General features: G+C 36.0%; 1 protein-coding gene and 1 long non-coding RNA gene across 3 annotated transcripts; both read right to left on the bottom strand.

Annotated features, from left to right (window-relative positions):
* Positions 1-2,713: 2,713 nt before the first annotated feature.
* On the bottom strand, positions 2,714-9,776 carry LOC147519352 (uncharacterized). Of its 2 annotated transcripts, none has more exons than XR_015214214.1 (4): positions 8,486-9,776; positions 7,476-7,538; positions 3,100-3,185; positions 2,714-3,012 (listed from the first exon to the last, which is right to left on the bottom strand). It is a non-coding gene; the product is annotated as an uncharacterized LOC147519352 (long non-coding RNA). The 2 variants fall into 2 exon arrangements; XR_015214215.1 differs by having other exon boundaries at positions 3,100-3,203.
* Positions 9,777-16,384: 6,608 nt separating this feature from the next.
* Positions 16,385-18,276, bottom strand: LOC147519353 (uncharacterized). Its single transcript, XM_086590963.1, has 3 exons — positions 18,108-18,276; positions 17,698-18,024; positions 16,385-16,756 (listed from the first exon to the last, which is right to left on the bottom strand). Exons 1-3 carry the CDS (start codon positions 18,187-18,189, stop codon positions 16,581-16,583), a joined length of 585 nt encoding a protein of 194 aa, XP_086447089.1. The 5' UTR covers positions 18,190-18,276; the 3' UTR covers positions 16,385-16,580.
* Positions 18,277-20,271: the final 1,995 nt, after the last annotated feature.

Here is a 20,271-nt window from a genome sequence, read left to right on the forward strand (position 1 = left end):
GAATTTCAACCACACGCGTTTAAATCGGACAACCGTTGAAAGAATGTAAGTGTCATCTTCCAATACTAGTGTCCCTTTGTCTTTTTTTTCTTTGCCGATTTTTTAACTACTCACGGAGGACTTCATCATTCATATGTCTCAATTCCAAAACCAATGCTTCTGTAAAGTCTGAAGCGGACACCAGCTTTGAAGCTCATTTCCAATATTCTCGGGAGATTTCAATTCAAACCGCAACAATGCTTTCTTACGCCTACTCTTGAGTCTGGTTGGAAGTATAATGGTGTGATGAGTGTACAGGATTATTGCAGGCAAAATAAGTGATTATGGGGACGGTGCAAAAAGAACGGTGTGGCACTCATAGTAGTTTTGATGAAAACACGGGAACACTGATTGGGCATCTCAATAGGCACATACAACCACTACATAAGTAAACAACCACCTTCTTCCTTTATAATTTATATACTTAAGCGGGGCACTAATGCACTATCAATGTAGATGTACTTATAGTGGATCGGCCCGCAGAAAATTCCCATCTCCACATCACGGATGGTTGGAATTTTCTGGATTCCAAGAAGAACCTCCGAGAAAACTCAAACCTCTCAAATACTCCGAAAAATTCTCACCTTCAAAAACTATCAAGAGATTAGGTGTTCGTTGGAAGAAAAAAAAATGGATAATTATCAAAGTAACAAGGCTATACATAATACTTACCAAACACTTGAATTGTAGACACTATCTTATTCAACTCGGGGAACTAAATCTGCATATTCTTATGCTTCAAGGGACAAGTGAGGTTGCTTTCACTTCATAACCTGCAAAAACCAATCAGTTCCACCTTTTCCCTCCTCCTTTATCTGGGCTTGGGACCAGCAACACAAATATCTAGTTTGCATTGGCGGAGCTAAAAAGGGGTTAGATTAGTACAAAGAATCCCGCCACCTGAAAAAGTAAACAAACAACCACACAATTGCAAGTGCCACATATAGCATAACCAAAATATCTATAAAACAAGCTCATCCAACATATAACACAACCAAAATATCCATAAAACAAAATAACACATCGGAAGTATCCATAACAAAACAACGTATCCAGAAAGCAAAGTAACATGTCCAAAATCCTAACTTGACTAATACAAAATAAAATACTTCCAAGTCCAAGATGAAAATGACACTATGTGTCTACTAAAAAAGGGGAAATGGCTTTTAACAACGAGGGGGGAGAAACTGCAGAAATTCCTTAGGCCAAATAACATGTCCCTGCCCAACTTGACCAAGGGTACGAAAGTGATTATAGGGCTCAGGCAATTCGCAAGAACCTACAGTAATCGCCTCAATGTAAACCAAGAATTTTCCATCCCCCAAAGTTCTATTGCCAATCTTAAATGTTGGATCAACTTTTTTCACCCTCCCAGATGCAACCTTTCTCAAGGGCCAAAAGGCTCTCACATTGACTTCAGCATTCATGTAATCAGGTCCCTTCAAAAATAGATAAAAAATAAAATAAAATAACATTAGTTAAAATTTCAAATACACAAACCATTAAATTTTACTATTACTATGAGAATAAAATAAAGTCATAATGTGATTGCACTGAGAGAGAATATATCATGTGATCCAGAAGAAGAGGGTCCAACAGGGGAATTACATGTGGGTGGCATCTCGCGGACAAGATTTTGCACCGTTTCATTAATCTGATTTACTTTTCCATCAAATGAGTCCTTCAACTCATCAATTTTCTTTTCAAACTGATTTTTTAACTCCTCGGTGACCTTAATCTGTTTCGATATCTCTTCCTATAAGGAGCCGAATGCTTAAATGAAGACTTAGAGACACGAGAACCCATGACCGCGATGCCCTCTTGAGTCTTTACCAACAACTGTGTACTTGGAGATTTTAATTGAGGAATAAAAATAAAATTGAGCAAAGTATAAATTCATACCTCTGTCCACAACATCATTGTCGATGCTTCAAAGTCGGAGTTGGAGGTCGTGGATCGAAGTTCAAAGGGGAACGTTGAGAAATCTTATCCTATTCAATGGAAAACATAAAAAAATCTAAAATCATATAGATAACACGGATGTATCAATCGACTAAGCATACACTTTTAAATAGTATATATATATATATATATATATATATATATATATATATATATATATATATATATATATAATATGATGCATTGACTAAGCATCCAAAAAAACATATAAAATAAAGACTTCTTGCCAAACTCGTGGATTTGGGGTGTACCAGTTTTTTTAAGTGTGTGCATTTCTCATTACATATCACCCCGATCAACTTCTTCCACCGACACACCTTGTTTCTTTGCAATTTTACGGCGATAAACTTGTCTTTGGTGTCCTCCCCACAGTTTGGTTCAATTTGCATTGCACGGTTACGAATATTTCTTGCACTTAATGCCTACATAACATACACAAATTAAGTTACAATTTGCTTTGTATCTTATAAGCTAGTAAGGATGGTGCATATCATATAGTATATCGTTAGAATGTCTAAGACAATTACCTTAAATTCATCTGAATGACAATGATTCACAAAAGCTTTCCAATCCTCCAAAGGGATTCCGTCGGTGCCTTCATTTTCACAATTTCGGATCCTTAGCAAGAATATTTCTTTTTTCAGTTCACCCTTGTGGCTCCTCCATGCGGCCATGATTTTATCCCCGAACATACTTACACAGTCTACCCCTTGTCTTCGTCACCATTAACAAATACAAAAGTGTCGTTCAAGCTTTTAATGATTCTGTTATAGTGAGTTCCTTTACTAAGTTTCATCATAGTTGGCCAATCCTTATAGAAGCATGGGATCTCACGGTCCGCAAGGCGAGCAGCTTCACTAGATAGCCTGCTGACACCTTCTTCAGGAAAATCAGGCTGGTTATAGATATTAAGCCAAAGTTCAATTCTTTGCCCCTCTTCCAAATGATCGGATATAGGTAGAGTAGGACCTCTAGTGTTATCTGAGCGCGGTCGTGAAGTAGCAGACCCACCTAATAATGCAAAACTGATGATGTTATACAAGGATGAAATGGAAATAATTAACTTAATCAGATAATCATGAATTATTAACTAATTACCAGTATTAGTGTTGGGGGAGTCCTCTAGTGGGTGAGCTGAATCTGGGGATGTGCTAGTAGCCATAGTACAAAGCGATAACTAAACTCTGCAAATTAAACAAGCACTTGCATATACAGTTAAGTTAATAATCAATACAATAAAGATCAATGTACAAATAACCAAAAATGAATTCATAAATTAGTCAAAATGTGAAACACTAATTTAAAAACGTGAACCACTAATTTAAATATGAATTCAGAAAAAAAAAACAGAAAAACAGGTTTAAATATGTAATTCTCGGAACAAAAGACTTCATATAACATCTCATTTCTTTCTAGGTCTTTTTCTTCGGTTGATAACCTCAACAAAGAAAGAACCATATTCTCTTCATTAAAGATCAACTCATCCTCCATAATGCTCTGGAATGATAGGCCTCATGAATCGATTCATCCACAACTATATTTTTCGACACTACTCTTGTTGAGTCCATATCGAGAATAAACCTTTCTTGGAACCTCAATAACCACATGCCAATCAAGATTGATTGGGTCTTTAGAGTAAAAGACACGGGATACATGCTCGAGAAGAATGAATGGCTCGTCATTCATTTGAGATGAACCAAGCATATTGGATAGATTGACCAACAACGGTTTTGACTCGTTATCCACCTTTACACCGTTTGGGAGCTTAACCCAATCACACTTGAATAACACCGGGTTTGTAATCAGTATTTGGGTACTCAATTGAACAATTTTCCTAAGAACACCATAGTATTCAGCAGATGCTTCTATAGGATTTTTATCCTTAGCACTCGAAATTTAAAGGTAGTTGGGCACTTGGTACAAACTCCACTTGTTTTGGTTTCTTCTAGTCAACTCATAATCTTTGGTGACAAATAAAAACCATTGATTTGCATACTTCTCATATGTTATAGCAAAAGCGTCTTTGGTCCCCTTTGCTATTTCTATAAGCTCGCCATCTTCGGGTTTTGAACATCAAGTTGTCTCCTTAACCATGGCATGAACTCGTCTTTTTCAGGTACTTTGAATTGGCCAGACTTTCTTCCTGTGTTTCTCTTGCAGACCTCGAGGAAGTTATTGTACTCTCTGTTCAATATCATTAATAAAAGCACAATAAATAATATAAAAATGTCACTTTGGTAATTGAAAAATACATACACGTAAACTACAATAGACTTACTTCTCCCACATTTCATACTTTGGATGACTTTTCAATATCCACTTACGTGCTTGCTCCCACTCAACACCCTCTAAAAGGTAACGTTTACTTGGACCAAGAGGACCTACTTCATCAACTTCATCGAGCAAACCAGGAGGCATTGTTACCTCAAAACTCTCGGTGCACTCTCTTTCTAGCTTTTGAAGGAGGCCACCCCTCCTTCATATCCTCCACAAGATATCATTGTCTCCTCCTTCAAGTATCGCCAAAGCAATGCAACCTTCTAGGTGCTTTATTCGTAGAACATAATCCTTGTCTTTGCTTCATTAACCTTTAAATAACAAAACTTAAATAGAAAGTACGAGAAATAAAACCAAATAATCATGTAAAAAGTTTTTGATCTAAGTATACCTTTCAAAGACATACATCCATCGATAGAACACTGGTCCTAACACGCGGGCCTCATAGGCTAAATGAATGGGAAGATGCATCATTATGACAAAAGCTTACACGGAGGACACATCTTCTCAAGCTCACATAAGGTTCTGGCCATGCCCATCTCAAGTATAACCAAAGAATCAACATCAATTCTCCTCGAGCATAAAGCACGGAAAAAAGTACAAAAACTCAATATAACAGCCCGGGCCTCCTTCCGATCTTTATATGCGTGTTGGATCAATACAGGAAGCAGATGTTGCATTAGAATGTGATAGTCATGAGACTTCATCCCTTTGAGTTCCATGGACCCCTCCTTGACAATAATCCTCCAATTGCTACTAAAACCAACAGGTACGCGCATGTTTCTTAAGGTGGTAAAAAACAAAGACTTCTCGGCAGGTGTAAGACAAAACACTCCACACTTTTACGATTATTATTGTCTGTCACCCAATACTTCTTCTTTATCCCCAAAAGTTTCAAGTCTTTGCGTGCATTGAGATCATCTTTAGTTTTTTTCGTGTCCAACATCAAAGCAATAAGAATTTCACATACGTTCTTCTCAGTGTGCATCACATCAATGTTATGAGGAACGGGGAGTTCTTCCCAATATGGAAGAAGTTTAGAAAATATTGACTGCTTCAGAAAACTAGAATCACTGTCCACATCTTCCCCATCCACATCTTCTTCATCCTCGGAGTCACCACCTCCCCGTTTCCTTTTCTTGCACTTTCCCCATTTCACTTTGAGATTCTGAGTTAACTCTTTAACCTTCTCCCCAGACAAACGCAGGGGTTGTGACCTGAGTTCTTCTTCCTTGTTGAAAGTAGATTCTCTCACATCAAGTCTATTTGGATCTAATTGAGGCAAAAATCGTCTATGACCAAGATAAACATTTTTTCTCCCATGAACAAGTCTCACAGTAGATGTATTTAGACCACAAGGGGGACATGCATATCTCCCCTTAGTCCTACATCCAGAGATGTTCCCAAAAGCTGGGAAGTCGGAATTGTCCATAAGAGAACTGCCGCGACGATATTGAACACATCACCCCTATTAGCATCTTTGACTAGCACTCCTTTATCCCACAAGGATTGCAATTCATGGACCAACGGCTGTAAATAAATATCTATATCATTCCGGGTTGTTGTCGTCCCTCAATGAGCAAAGTGCTAGCATAGTGGGTGCGGTTTCATACATAGCCGGGGAGGGAGGTTATATGTGACACACATCATCGGCCAAGAACTATCGATGTGCTTTGCATTCCAAAGGGGTTGAACCCATCGCTGGCAAGGCCCAATCGAACATTACATGGTTCGAAGAAAAACTTGGGTATGTCCTATCAATGTGTTTCCAAGATGATGAGTCAACCTGGGTGACCCAACTCACCATCCCCAATCTATTTGTAGAATGCCAACACATAGCTTTAGCTACCCAACCGACACCGTACATTCTCTTCAACCTATCCCCAATTGGAAAGTACCCATGAATCGCCAAGCAGGTAGTCTTACACGGTTTTTCTCTCCTCAATTGTTGCAATTTTATATCTCGACACCTTACAAGTAGGACATTCTTGCAACAATTCATTTTTCTTCCCCAATATAAAATACAATCATTTGGGCATGCATCGATCTTCTCATAAGTTAGCCCCAACTCTTTAACTAATTTTTCAGATCGACACGTGTCTTTCGAACTTTATTATCCGCCGTAATAACGCTGCCTTAAATGGCAAGCAACAACTTCGGTAAAACTTATGTCGGACCACCCACGTGTAACTTTGATTCAAACAACTTTTTATGACAAACCTTAAGACAGTGAAATTCTTGCAACCGGGGTATAAAGCACTCATGGCCTCTTCAAAGTTCTTATCTGACAATATCGATTCAGCATCATCAATGCCCGGTGCCTCTCCATTATCAACTCCGAGACCTCCAAGAAATGAATCTAACTCTTCACCACCAAATTCTTCAACCACGGTAGTAAATGCATCATTTATATTCATCTCATGCAAATTAGAGTTCCCATGGGACTCCACATTCGGATCATGTCTTTCTTCACCATGAAATATCCAGTTTAAATATGTTGGGTCGAACCGGTTTTTATAAATATGATACCTCACGAGTTCGTAGGTTTTTGCTTTCCCTCCATTTTTACACACACGACAAGGACACGGCATTAAGAGCTTATTACGGTAGTTTTTTACCACAAAGTCCATAAAATAGTTTACCCCATTTATAAAGCGGGTGTCATGGCAGTCTAAATTCACCCAACTACTTCTATCATTTGGAGAAAAACCTCCATGATGTATCTACAAATAAACAAGAATCACACAAGTTCAAACTATATACAAACTAAATAGCATGATTCATTCATGAATACACTTATCCCAAGCCTCATCTCAAGCAAAAATGTCTTACCAAATTAACAAAATCTCTAAACATGAATTATTTTCTTGGACATAAATCTATATTTAAAACCTAAGCAATAATTGTAATGAAAAAGAAAAATATTTGTAAATGATAAAGCAAAAGGAGACTAACAAAACAAATTAAAAATCAATGTAAATCCATTTTTTAAAAGAATATGTGTGCAATATATATGCTCCAACTAAGAAAAACTAAAACTCGACCATCTAGGGAGGTCACATTGATTGAAAACAAATATATATTAAGAGAGCATATCCAAATGAGCTATATTGAAATTAAATAAATCCATTTTACATAGTTGTTTTATTCACACATACAACCAATAACAAAATACATTTAAGAATTTGACAACTCACCTCCGTAGTAAGTAAAACACCTACAAGAGAACCCTATGAGCACTGAAGCGTCACCTTCTTGAGCTGAAAAAAGCGTAACAAATAAATATGCTTCTAGCAATATATTTCAAAGCAACAAAGAATTTGTATTTTAATAGTTATATATTATGACTATACAGTTCAAAGTTCAAACCAAAAAAGTAAGTGGCAAACCAAGCAAAATTTGTGTTTTGGCATATACAAATTCACCAATGACAACAATACAAACAAAATAAAAATATTGCCGATACTCCCAATTTCGAAAACACACAAATTGAACCTCCAATTGAATTCATAGTGAAACTCATCCCCTCAAACCCAGCAAATAATGTTTTGTAAAGCATATACAACTATTAAAAATTGATTTTTCCAAAATAGAAAAATAATAAAATTAAAGGATAATAGGTTAAAACCAAAGAGAAAGAACCAAGGATAATAGTTTGGCGATGGAAAATCCTATTTAAAGTTGAGATAGAAAATTAATGTTATTTAAAGTTCTAATAATAGTTTGTTGTGTTTTGGAAATGGCATCCTCCTTAGATATTTTATAATACTCAAGCGTAACTATCAACAAACACTTTGTCAGAACCTTCAGGGAGTATTAAAAATTGTCACATGTTAAAGATCAGCCATACCTCTTCAAGTGAAACCAGACTATTGACCGGGTTTAAGCTCTCACATGAGCACCAGTTGTAACACACTAACACTTAAAAGTTGAAGCTTCTTGTTGTCCGTACAATATTATTTAATAAATGGAGAGGAGAAATACTAAAGATAGTATATGGATGGAACCGATATCCTAAGTTCTAGACTAGGTCGGCCACTCTTGGCCAATCTTCATTACCTCTTAAGGTGCTAAGGTGAGCAGTACATAACAAAATAACTCTACAAAGTTACAGTACAAAAGAATCCCAATTGGAATCTATATGGAAGCAAAATTATTAATTAAATTTCACAGAAAAAGGTTGGAGAGTGAATTTGATTTTGATTACCGGTAGTTTGGCGATGAAGATGATCGAAGGTAATGAATATGAAGAGTTCAGTGCCTACTCAAACGTCTTTTGAATTGCCAAGAAGTCTGAAACAACAAAAAAAGGAACTACTGTAACTTGAAACCAACTCTTCATCTACTTCTGCTGAAGTTACATTTAAAGCGGAGTATGATGTTGCTAGCAGTGCCGGCTCATCCTTAAGGTGAAATAGGCGACCGCCTAAGGCCACACTCTCGAAAAGGCCTCGTAAAGTTTGGTATGTGTATAATTACGTACTATCAAAAAAGAAATTTCCTAGAAAATAGGAGTTTGATTCACACAAAAGCCTTAAATTCCTGAAAACATGGACTTTAATTTCAATCATTCAACTAAACTCTCTTGATAAATAGGCCTCTCTAATTCAGTCGAATCACTCTTAAACATCTTCTGGTGTATAATCTACATAGAATCCTATAAATTAGGCATTCATAGTAAGTAATTCTATAAGAATCTTCTTATAGAAGAAGTCTGTAGATTCGCCAACTACCGATGGGGATCGACACTACTTCCAACACTAAGATTTGGCTTAGACTAAAGCTACAATCAACATTCGAAACTAGAAAACCCACTATTACTCGCACGCGTACTACTACTGCCCCTGTCTTACCTCCTCCTCCGGTCTAAGAACAAGAGAGCTAACACGTACTACCAATAAGATAATTCTACTTTCGCTAGGGCGCCGTCCTCCTCTACCAGCTGCAGACTCTGTCTTAGTGCTCATTTAGATTGTTCAAGGCTTTTTTATTTTTTTTAAGGCCTCACTTGGGTTGAGCCGGCCCTGGTTGCTAGACCTGATACATGTAGGGGCTATATAGTGGTATACCAGTGTAAATGATCTTAGCTTAGTGATATTGATTGCTTTTGCACAAACTTTAAATCAAACTTACAAGTTTCACTGGAGATACCTAACGCCATAATAGTGTACGAGGTCTCATTTTGTACCATTAGATATTCTTGCAATGTGGATTTACTCAATTTCCATCCAAAACAAAAAAAAGAACCAACCTTTAATTAAACAAAAACTTAAAAAATAAAACTTTAAACAATATTACCTTTGATGAGAGAGAGAGAGAGATTGAGAGAGAGGTGATGGTGACGAGCTGTTTGAAAGGTGGTGCTGGTGTTGGTGGACAGAGAAGCCGATAAGAAAGAAGGTGAGAGAGGCGGTGGAAGAGGTTTGTTTAGATAAATTTATTGTTATGGGTTTTTCCTTTTCTGATTTTGCTGAGAGAAGGAAATTTTAGAGCTACGTACGCGCCCAAACCTCTCCAAATAATTTTCCAGCTAACCCGTCGAATTATTGCCGTGGGTATTGCCGTGGGTTAAAATCCACGCCTATCACATACTATCAAGATCTGATCCGACGGTTCAAACCTGTAGGAATACCAACGGCTATGACTGTGGGGAAACGTAGCCAAATAGTGTCACGTCGTCCTACAACTATTATAAGTATACCAACAGCTACCAACTGTAGGAAATGATTCTACAGCTGGGAGCCGTGGCAAATGTTCCGGGTCATCCGTGGCTAAAGGCCCATTTTCTTGTAGTGAGGTTTCTTTGAAGAGCTCACCTATCAGTGACTCTTCATGAGTTATCGTTAAATCCTTCACATTCAATATTAGCTCCAAAACTGATTATCGTGCTGCTCCTATCACAAAATAATTATGAGAATAAACAAAGTTGTTAAACAAAGAATAAACACGGACGGAGACATATATTGCGTTAACATTTATTTAATCCATTTATTTGTGTTGCTTCTTTTAAGTGCATGTGCTTCCATCCCAATAAAAAAAAATTAGCAATCTTGATCAAACTGAAAGTGACTTCAAGTTGACTCGCTGTTTTTTATTTCTCTTTCGATCAAGCATTTAATATTGAGGAGACATTTGTTTAATCTTCTTAAGTGGCAAGGAGACTGCTTAAAGACATAGAGTTTCAAAAGAATACACTGAGTTTTAGCCATAAGACTACACAGAAGATTAATTATGCAGCCATTAAGCATTAGGTTACAACCCTCACTGCTAGAGCTTATTCAACAAAATGATGTAGACATATAGAGCAAATCAAGTAAGGACTAACCAAGAGTATGTGTTAGTAGGCTCTTTGGCATCTCATGTATCAGGTGTTGGTACCCCACCTTTTGTACTTTGCTTCTAATGCGAGAAATGATCTCGCTAATTACTTTGGTTCTGCTGCAACAACTGAATAAAAAATTTAGGGCTGTGAATAACCATTGCCAAAAAAAAAATGAATGGAGATATAATATTAAGTTGCTCAGATTTGGAGATTGAGTAGACATGATGGTTACTTTTCTACAAACAGGCAAATTCGAGGAGTATTTATTATTTCAGTTATCGCACATTCAACCACTCTAAAAATGAAAGAGAGAGTTTACATGGTTGAAGAGGAAATATAGTAATAATGTCATTCGTGTTTCAATCTTGTATTTTCAAGATGAAAATAAGTAGCAGTAATGAAAAAAAGAAATTAAAAAAACAACAAACATTGATTGAATTATGACGGTAAGACTTTATATATGCCATTAATAACGCGACCAAAATACATCACTCGAAATAATGTGTAAAAAATGAAGAAATAGATGAACTGAAAGGAATGGAAAGAAACATACCTTACCTCTGTTGATCTTTTTCTTGTGAAGACGACTTTGTAATGCGTGCCTTCTCTTGAAAACCGTACGTATAGAGAATGCATGTTAGAGTAATACTGATCACTATTACGTCATTAACATGACATACTTCTAGACTGTACAACTATTATGCCAACCAAGATGGTGCTCTGTTATTTGAAAGAATCATTAAAAGCATCAAAACATCCTCCATAAATAAAGCAATACTTGAGATCTCTTTGGATGACTTGTTGTCCTCTTTCTTGTGCCTATGAGATTATGACAGCCCCTCCATAACTAAATCAAGGTAAATAAATTACACTAAGAATAAGAATAATCTAACAATAAAAAAACACAATAATCTTGGCAATACATAATCAAGGGGAGCTATTCTCATTGCAAAAGTTGTTTATATATGCACTCTAAGCTTGAGGTGGGTTGCTAATAGTCACTTAACAACTTTGAATTCTCATTCTCAACTGAAGATCCACATTCATATATAACTTCATTTGCTCACTAGTTCTCAGGCCACTCTAGTACTTTCTATCTCGGCCTTAAGCTAAACTAAACAGGATCACCATGGACAAAGAACACAAACAAAATAGCTTTATGTGAAATCCACATAACATCAATTGGATAGTTCATGTCCAATGCTAAATGTGGTCAATTCCCAAGTTGATCAGATTGATAACTAACCAAGAATCATATTAACGTGAACCACATATTAGTTTGATATTGATAACTAACAAAGAAGCATTAAGTTAAGACTTAAGGGATATCCATACTTATAAAATGATGAACCAATATATATAAAAGGAACATACAAAAATCAAATCATAGAAATGAGTTTTCTTGACCTTCCTTAAGTACCATTCAACGTAGATGAATTAAACCTCGAGACTCTATATTGATGAATTTATCAAACTGTGTTTTCTTTTTTAGATGGTTATTCCTACTAATCATGCTAATCAAAGGAACTAACATCATTCGAAAAGAATTACAAAAAAAAATAAAAAATAAAAAATATAATAATAATAATCCTAAAGGTGATGTTCTAATAACTTGGCTTTGTAAAGTATCATAAATAAAATATAGGCAGGTCGAAGAACCTTTATTATCCTTCTCGAACTCCATTACAAACTCTAGTGTGTTCATGTGATTCAATTTCCTGACATAGTTCTAGAATTTATAAGATCAATAACTCAATAAGTAGGATTAAACATATGCAAAACACAACCTAAATAAAATATTAAGTAGCAACCCAAGTTAACCAATCAATTGTCAATTTGGTTTCTATTAAACCTTTTCACTCAAATAGAGAGTTTCATATTCACATTGTTTTGGTGTCGAAATAAAATTAGGAGACCAAACAAATATTTGGTCTTCATGACTAATGTGGTTACTTGGAAGTTGGAACTGACCATAACAATGAAATGAGTTTCATATTCAAAAAGTGTGCTCTTGTCCAAAGAACTGCAAGAAAACAATAACAATAGTAATAACATCAGTATGCAGACAAATAAATGGTGTTGTTACTTTGAGAGGCAACAATACAGATTCATCCATAATGTTAGGAATGTACCCAAAAACCATCATAAAGGAATATTTCCAAAGGACTCATGCTCCAAACCAAGACTATATATCGCAGATCAAATTTCTTTCATTTGAATAAAGCAGGATGCTCAATATACTTTGCTCATGCGAGGGCTTTAACCAATCATTTGACCAAACACATTATTCCCTCTTCTAGACAAATTTCTGCTTCAGGACTCTTAAGTGCAATTTAAAAACTTCAAAATTGGTCAAATCACCAAATTACATATAGACATAATTCTAGAATGCATGGACCGAGAAAACAAAAAGGTTGCTTTTTCATAAATAATAACATTTTTTATAGAAATTATATATATATATATATATATATATATATATATATATATATATCTGCTTAATTTCTTACCGCTAAAATTTGGTTGTCGACACTTGAGAGAATATCGAACCACCAAAGAAGAAAGGCGCCAAGGAGCAAGCAATAAGATCGGTCCAACAAAAGCGAATAACAAAGAATGCAGTTAGTTATTAGACCATGAGAAGCAATGTAAGGAAGGAAATGGGAAAGGATTTTGATACCTTTGAAGAAAGGAACTTGAGGATGTGATGGAAGAACAGGGAGGAATCATGCTAAAACCTTCCCACTCTCGAAAGCTTGACAATGCTATTGGAGGAGGAAGCACCATCCCCCACCCCTTTGTCTTTGCTCATATCAATTGGAGCTGGTTGTATTAGACCATGTGCCGTTGCTTTTGGTGTATATCAATTAGTTAAAACAGACAACCCTGAGAGAGTGTTACAGAAATACTTCAACTGGTACTATGCTTCCATTGGACTTTCATCTATCATTAGATTGACTCTCGTAGTGTATATTCAAGATCATTTTGGCTTGAAAGTGGGTTTCGGAATTCCAGTCGAGCTCCTATTGTCATATGCATTCTTTTTCTTTGTGGGCTGTCCTCTATATGTCAAAGTAAACAGCCATTAAAAGCTTATTTACGGAACTTACTCAAGTCATTGTGGCAGCTTTTAGAAATATAAATTTGGCATTCCCAGTGGACAACTTAAACAGAGTTTACTATCACAATGCCGACTAAAATTTCGTCAAACCTTCAGACAAACTAAGGTATCACCTTAAGCTTGTCACCAATATCATTACCATTGCTGTCTATATGAATTTGATCGATATTCATAGTGCTATGTAGGTTCATAAACAAAGCATGCATCATAAGAAATCCGGAAGAAGATTTCGACTCTGATGGTTCAGCTGTTAAACCATGAGAATTATGCAGTGTTGATCAAGTGGAAGGGCTAAAAGCACTCATCAGAGTCATTCCCATTTTAGTTATCATTACATCTAGCCCTGCCATAATCTCGGCTTTTAGTAACTGCTCATATTGAGCAAAACTATCTCTCCTGGAACTGCAATGATAGCTTTAGAAACTGACTTTCCAATGTGCGACTCAGCAGTCTCTTTCATGTTGGAAAAAATGAGAGATGCGATGCAAATTGGGGGAAACTGTTTTCCATAGGCTTCAAGCCATGCTTCTCCATTGTCACCCCTAACCATCTTAAATGGAACCATCTTCATATCTTTCTGTATCATGGGGTCATCAAACTTCCTGCCCAAAAGACGCCGAATCCCAAAAATAGTGTTCGTGGGATTGGTATGCACCCTGAACTTGGCGTCAGCTCCATACATACCTTTCTCAAAAGAAAAGACTGATGGTGAATTGGTAATCACCTTTGCACTTTTTCCTTCCATAACTGCCAAACAAATATTAGTGGCAGCAAAAGTGTTCTTCTTTAATGGAGGTGATGAATCCGTTGCTGTTGTTTTAGTGTGTTCCTGCGGAAAAGAGAAAGAATTCAGTATTTTTAGTTAATTAATTAATAAGAGGTGATGATGATGATAATACCTTATGATTACCATTAGGATGATCAGAAGGTAGGATTTTGGATTCAAGGAAATGAGCCAAGGTTTCGTTCTAGTCTTCTTCCCATTAATTGTGAGAGACATTTTTTTTAATTGAAGTGGGGTGTTTCACGGAAGAGTGGGGTTTTGTTTCTGTCAATAAGAAATAAGAAAAGGAAATTAGATAAATACTAAAATAGCCCGTGGGATGTGATAGAATTGAAATAAAGGACGTGGAATTGAAATAACGGGAATGTAGGTAGAATGTTTGTTGAACCATATTTTTTCTTTTATTAATACTATTTTATTATGTTTCAATGTCATTTCTACGAATCATTACAGTATTTTATAGTTAAATTTTTTTGATACATAATAATTCAAAAAATATTAAAACAAATCAAATCAATTTTATGAAAACGGTCTCCGTTCATTGAACGGGCTCAAAAACTAGTACAGTAAAAAATCAAGGCCCCTGCGGCATATCATTATCGTCTAATATCGATTTGCATTGCGCCAGTGCAAATTTGCAAAGGGATTAGAAAGCTGTCGAAGGTCCATAAAGTAGACTGTAGACGTCCTGAACCACGCCAATATTTGGATAGGGTTTTTCACCAAAGCCCTATTGGATAGTAGGGATTATTTAATAAATGGCTCATGATAATATGGACAGTAGTTGATTAAAGCCCTATATTATGGGCTATTGTTTAGGATTTACAGATCAAATCATATTCATCCATACTTATACTTTTGTGTGGGGGGAGGGGGAGGGGGAGGGGAGATAGCCTTTGATGTGGATCTCATACTAATTAAAAAAAAGTACTTCTTTTGCTTCATATCTTTCAACCATAAGAATGTTCTTTGTTTTTGGTAACCCCATTGAGACCTGTAAGTAGGTTGGGCCACGGAGTCAGGTTGAGGTCTAACCTCAAACCAGCATATGAAGGGCTAAAGACTAATTGAGCTCATAACAATTAGTCTTTGACTCTTCGTTTGGGGGATACACGATTGAGCCTTTGGAAGCCTTTACAAGTTAATTAGTGCCACGGAAAAGAATGGGTTGAGCCCCACAATGGTAGATGTTCACTTGTTCCCTGTAGAAGTCAAACAGTGTTTGAAAAATCGTTGAGTTGACCCGGCAACTCACCCGGCTCAATGACTAAATTGGATTTCGATGAGACTCGCTCTACAATCTAGATTTGCATGAATCGCCCAAGTTAAGCGAGAAAACCGACTGAGTCACTCGTGAGTTTGACGAGCCACACTCCACACACAGCAAAATAATTCAAAGACTATGGAAATACTTACCACTACCCGAACAACATCCTATAACTGTTTTTATGGAAATCTTGTGTATCATCTAGCATATATAGACATACGATGAATTCAACTAATATAACACTTTTACTGATAATGAAAAAATACAATGAATTCAACTCATGAGTCAATTCCTGAGTTTTCAGTTTTTGAGTTAGGTTTTGAGTTAGGCCAATTTGAACCCCAAGTAGATGAGCTAATTTAAATTCCCCTACTAGTCTAGTCTCCTAATTGGCTCATCTAGTAGAGGTAATATTGGTTAACCCTTTGAACAATGAATCAAATGAAGATTTGTTGAGTCCATGTTGCAAGTCTTTCTACCTTATGTATTGTCGCAGTCTAACGGATATATATATATATATATATATATATATATATATATATATATATATATATATATAGCCTATTAATTGGTGATTGCATAACCAACCAAATGAACATGACAACCAACAAGAACTTATCAATGTTAAGTGCATGTATAGATTGAATGTATAAAATGATGGGAAGTACATAAGACCAGTAAGTCAATAATAACACTCGTCAGAGTTCAGAACCGCTAGATTACCGGCCTCATTATTCCTCAAATGTGTGCACGTACTAATTTAACTCTAAAACGACAATCTAAGCAAGGAGAAAAGAATTTAATCCGATTAAATGAAATAAGCTGGTTCAGGTGCATCTCCAATGACCGTCGATGATCCGACAGGAGGTTCTGCATAGAGTTCACTAGTAGCAGGACCAGCTGCCACTCCAGAGCTCAGAAGCTCTATCATTGCACGACGAGGATTGGTGCGTTGAGCCTCACATAAATCAGGCAAAAACACCCCTGCATTATGAATAGAAATGGTAAGACAATTTATTTATCGACATCTTGAATGTCAAATACATGAACGCACCAAAAGTGGCCAAGGAATATGTCTAGACGAAAAGCTTTGTTTGGAAATGAAGCACACATATTATAAAAGGATGAATCGCACTTTTGTAAAGTAATAAAAGAGCTATATTGGGAGAACAATAGAATATGTACAGGCTTACAGCTAAAGGTTATCTGAAGGACATTTGTATGCACAATTAGAAATTATTTACCTTTTTTACTATGGAAACTTGTCTGAATCGACTTGAGAAGATCTAATGAGAAATTATTGACCAACATTCTATACATCGATCTTTCGATCAAACAAATAAACTTTTTTAGTTGGGGCATCATGTATATTAAAAAAAAAAAAGCTCAAAATCAAAATGGATCAGTGGAATTTACTGAGGTATCGACTTGAGATGGATTCGGGCATAGTTTTTGCCGCGTAATCAACTAGCAAACTGTTTGTCGTCATTCGAGTTCGCCCATATAACCAATTTTAAGCAAATTCTTCGTTCTTAAAAATGCAGTTGTTCCAAATCGGAAAATCGCTCTGCATGGTGTTTCTTGGTACATCCCAATTTCAAAAATATTTTGGTGTTTTAAAGAGCTGCATCATGGTGAACAATCAATTTAAAACTAGCTAATTGACTAATTCAAAAGTGAAAAATGAATTTTCGATTTATATAACATGGAGACGTACATATTCATTGTCATTAGTATTGTGAATTTGTGACTTATTCGTAGCCGTTTCTTCATATGAGAGGTAAGTAGGTAGCATACTGGGCCCTTTTTCCTTTTCTTTTTTCTTTTTGGACGGAGAAGGTTGGAATTTAAAGATAGTTAGCTTCAAATGACTTAGAGAAATCAATTACCTATATGTATGAGAAACTAAAAGAAAGAAAACGCACCTTCTCCAGCAGCCAAATTGAAGTAAAGGTCAACAATGTTAGGACAGTTTTGATAACAATCAGACGCGCAAAGCTTGGAAGTAGCTTGTGGCTCAAGAAGAGAATCAGATGAAATTCCAACCGCGTTTCTATCCACCCCGCATGATTTTACACATTCATCGCTCTCAATCCATTCAGCCATTTTTTCGACCATAACCTCGGATGTCTTGCACATATACTCCACTTCTCCATTCTTTGAAGCATATTTCTCTAATACACAACGCTTACCCGATGAAGCAATTGAAAATGCGCATAGACCTTTCGGCAAATCCTCACAAACGATCTCACCTTATAACATCAAAAATAAATCAGTACACTTAAACAAGTAACAAATTTTTATACTCAAAGCTGTAACAAAATAAGCTTGGTACCTAGAGCTCCATGAAGGAAGATAGATACAGAGAAGAATATAGCCAAATAAAACGTAGAAGAAGCCATAGGTATTGAGTTCATTTTCAATTTCTTTGGTATTGTTGGCGACTGTTAACCAAAAGCAAGTGATATAGACGGGCTTGCGTTTAAATAGCTGGGGAGATAGAATTATGAAACAGATCAAACGTCCATGTTGCCTATTTATAAAGTTTAGAAGTTGGCATGTTCACACAGCACACCAAATTACATTTCTTTCTCCGCTTAGCTAAATTTAACGCGTCTCTAAATTTAGGGACACGTTAAGCGGTTAAGGTATGTATGTAGTAGTTGATGAGCCCATTACGTATGGGCTCACGAACTCTTTTATTAATTTTCTGAATTTGATCTTTTTCCTATATTTTCTTTGTTAACCATTAAAAGGTTTCTAGTTGTTCAAAAATTCCTTAATTTGGCTAGATTTGAGAAAAGCTTCATATAGGCTTTTTCTTAAACGGACTGTGGGGCAGTTTATATAGTGTCTTGAACAGTTTTTTAATTTACGGTTATTAACTTGTTTATAGGCAATTTATATACAACACTATATAAACTGCTCAAGACACTATATAACATGTCCGTTAACAAACAATCTGTTTAAGAGAAAGCATGATGCTTCATAATCAACCATGGAGCATTGCATGCCACCAATCTCACCCAAGCTAAAATGTCTCATATATATTTTATATATATATAGTCGTTTTTCACAACTCATAATCGAAGCGACTAGTTTAAAAAACAAGCCAAACCAGTAGTGACAATATATGGACTTGGCCGTAATGGCAAAGGAGTCTACTTGGAAGACTCTCGGGGGAGTTGGTGAGTCAACATGCAGGAACAAATGTGAAAGATGCTCTTGGTTGATATGGTTCTTCAGTTGACATCAATGGACAGCTTGAATACTTCTACATGTCAAACAGTTCCTGGCTGAAAAGTCATCAGTGTAATGGAAAAATTGGACAATGGACGAAGTTAACAAGAAAATATTAGCAGTGTGATGGAGTTTCACCCATTTAATGGAACTAGGCCGGCTTCATGACTTAGAATTTGTAAGCCTGTTGTCTTTATTGATTCTAGCCAATTCCATCCAAGTTTACAATACGTATTGTCAATATAATATGGGATCCCCATAATATTTGCTTCCTTATTTTCTAAATATTTTGACAAGTACATACAAGTGGCGAAATGGCAAATGCCCGATCACTAATTCTAACATAACTTTTGTAAAGTGAGCAGAACATATATATATATATATATATACACTCCCTGCTTTTCAAACGGACGTACGTATAATGGGACTTAATTTTAAAAACAAAATATCACATTGAGAAAAAAAAAAAAACCCCATCACACTACAACTTAAAACCCTATAAATGAAAAGAGAAAAAAAATGAAATAACCAAAAAGATAATAAATATCCTATATTTCCTCAACTCCTACGTGACTCTCTTTCCCACTCTTTTCTCTCCCTCCAATTTTCTCTCTTTTCCCTCACGTCCTCTTCTGGTTCTCTTACCTCCATTTTATTTATTTTTTTCTTCAAAGCCTTTAAAAAAAAAAAAAAAAAATTACTGTTACTTGCCGAGTTGCCGAAGAACTTGGCATGTTACTACCGCTTTACAGCCTTTACTAAATTAGTTTTAAGGACTTATTTCAATTGTAAGTATCTATAAACTTTCTAGTTATTTTCTTTTGTGTTCTCATCACGTCGTAATATTTGGCTACATTGTGCCAATCACTACAATGAAGGGATCCTGTTGGTAACGCAACCTTTGCAACGCCTACTTTTCGTTGGTAAATATAGCATTTAACGCTTTAATGGCGCTGCTCAAACGTTTCCGTCTTATTAGTACCACCGATGGGGATATAACTAGTGTGGCTTAGCGCGCGGCAAAAGCATTTGTTTAAATTTTTGTTTAACTGAAATTTCATTTTTAATGAAAAATTGAGCACCACCTACTTTGCAGATGGGTCGCAAAAAGTATTTTACCTTTGGCAATGCCCTTGGCGTCTTTAATAAATTTAATATTACAGTTTCCTTTTTCACCCAATTTCTATTTTTCTACACGATTGTAATTGGCGGCCGCCATTGGTGTTAGAATAAAGATTAGGCGGGATGATTTTAGGTAG

This window comes from Coptis chinensis, chromosome 2 (genome assembly GCF_015680905.1).
Source record: "Coptis chinensis isolate HL-2020 chromosome 2, ASM1568090v1, whole genome shotgun sequence".
In the NCBI taxonomy this organism is placed as follows: domain Eukaryota; kingdom Viridiplantae; phylum Streptophyta; class Magnoliopsida; order Ranunculales; family Ranunculaceae; genus Coptis; species Coptis chinensis.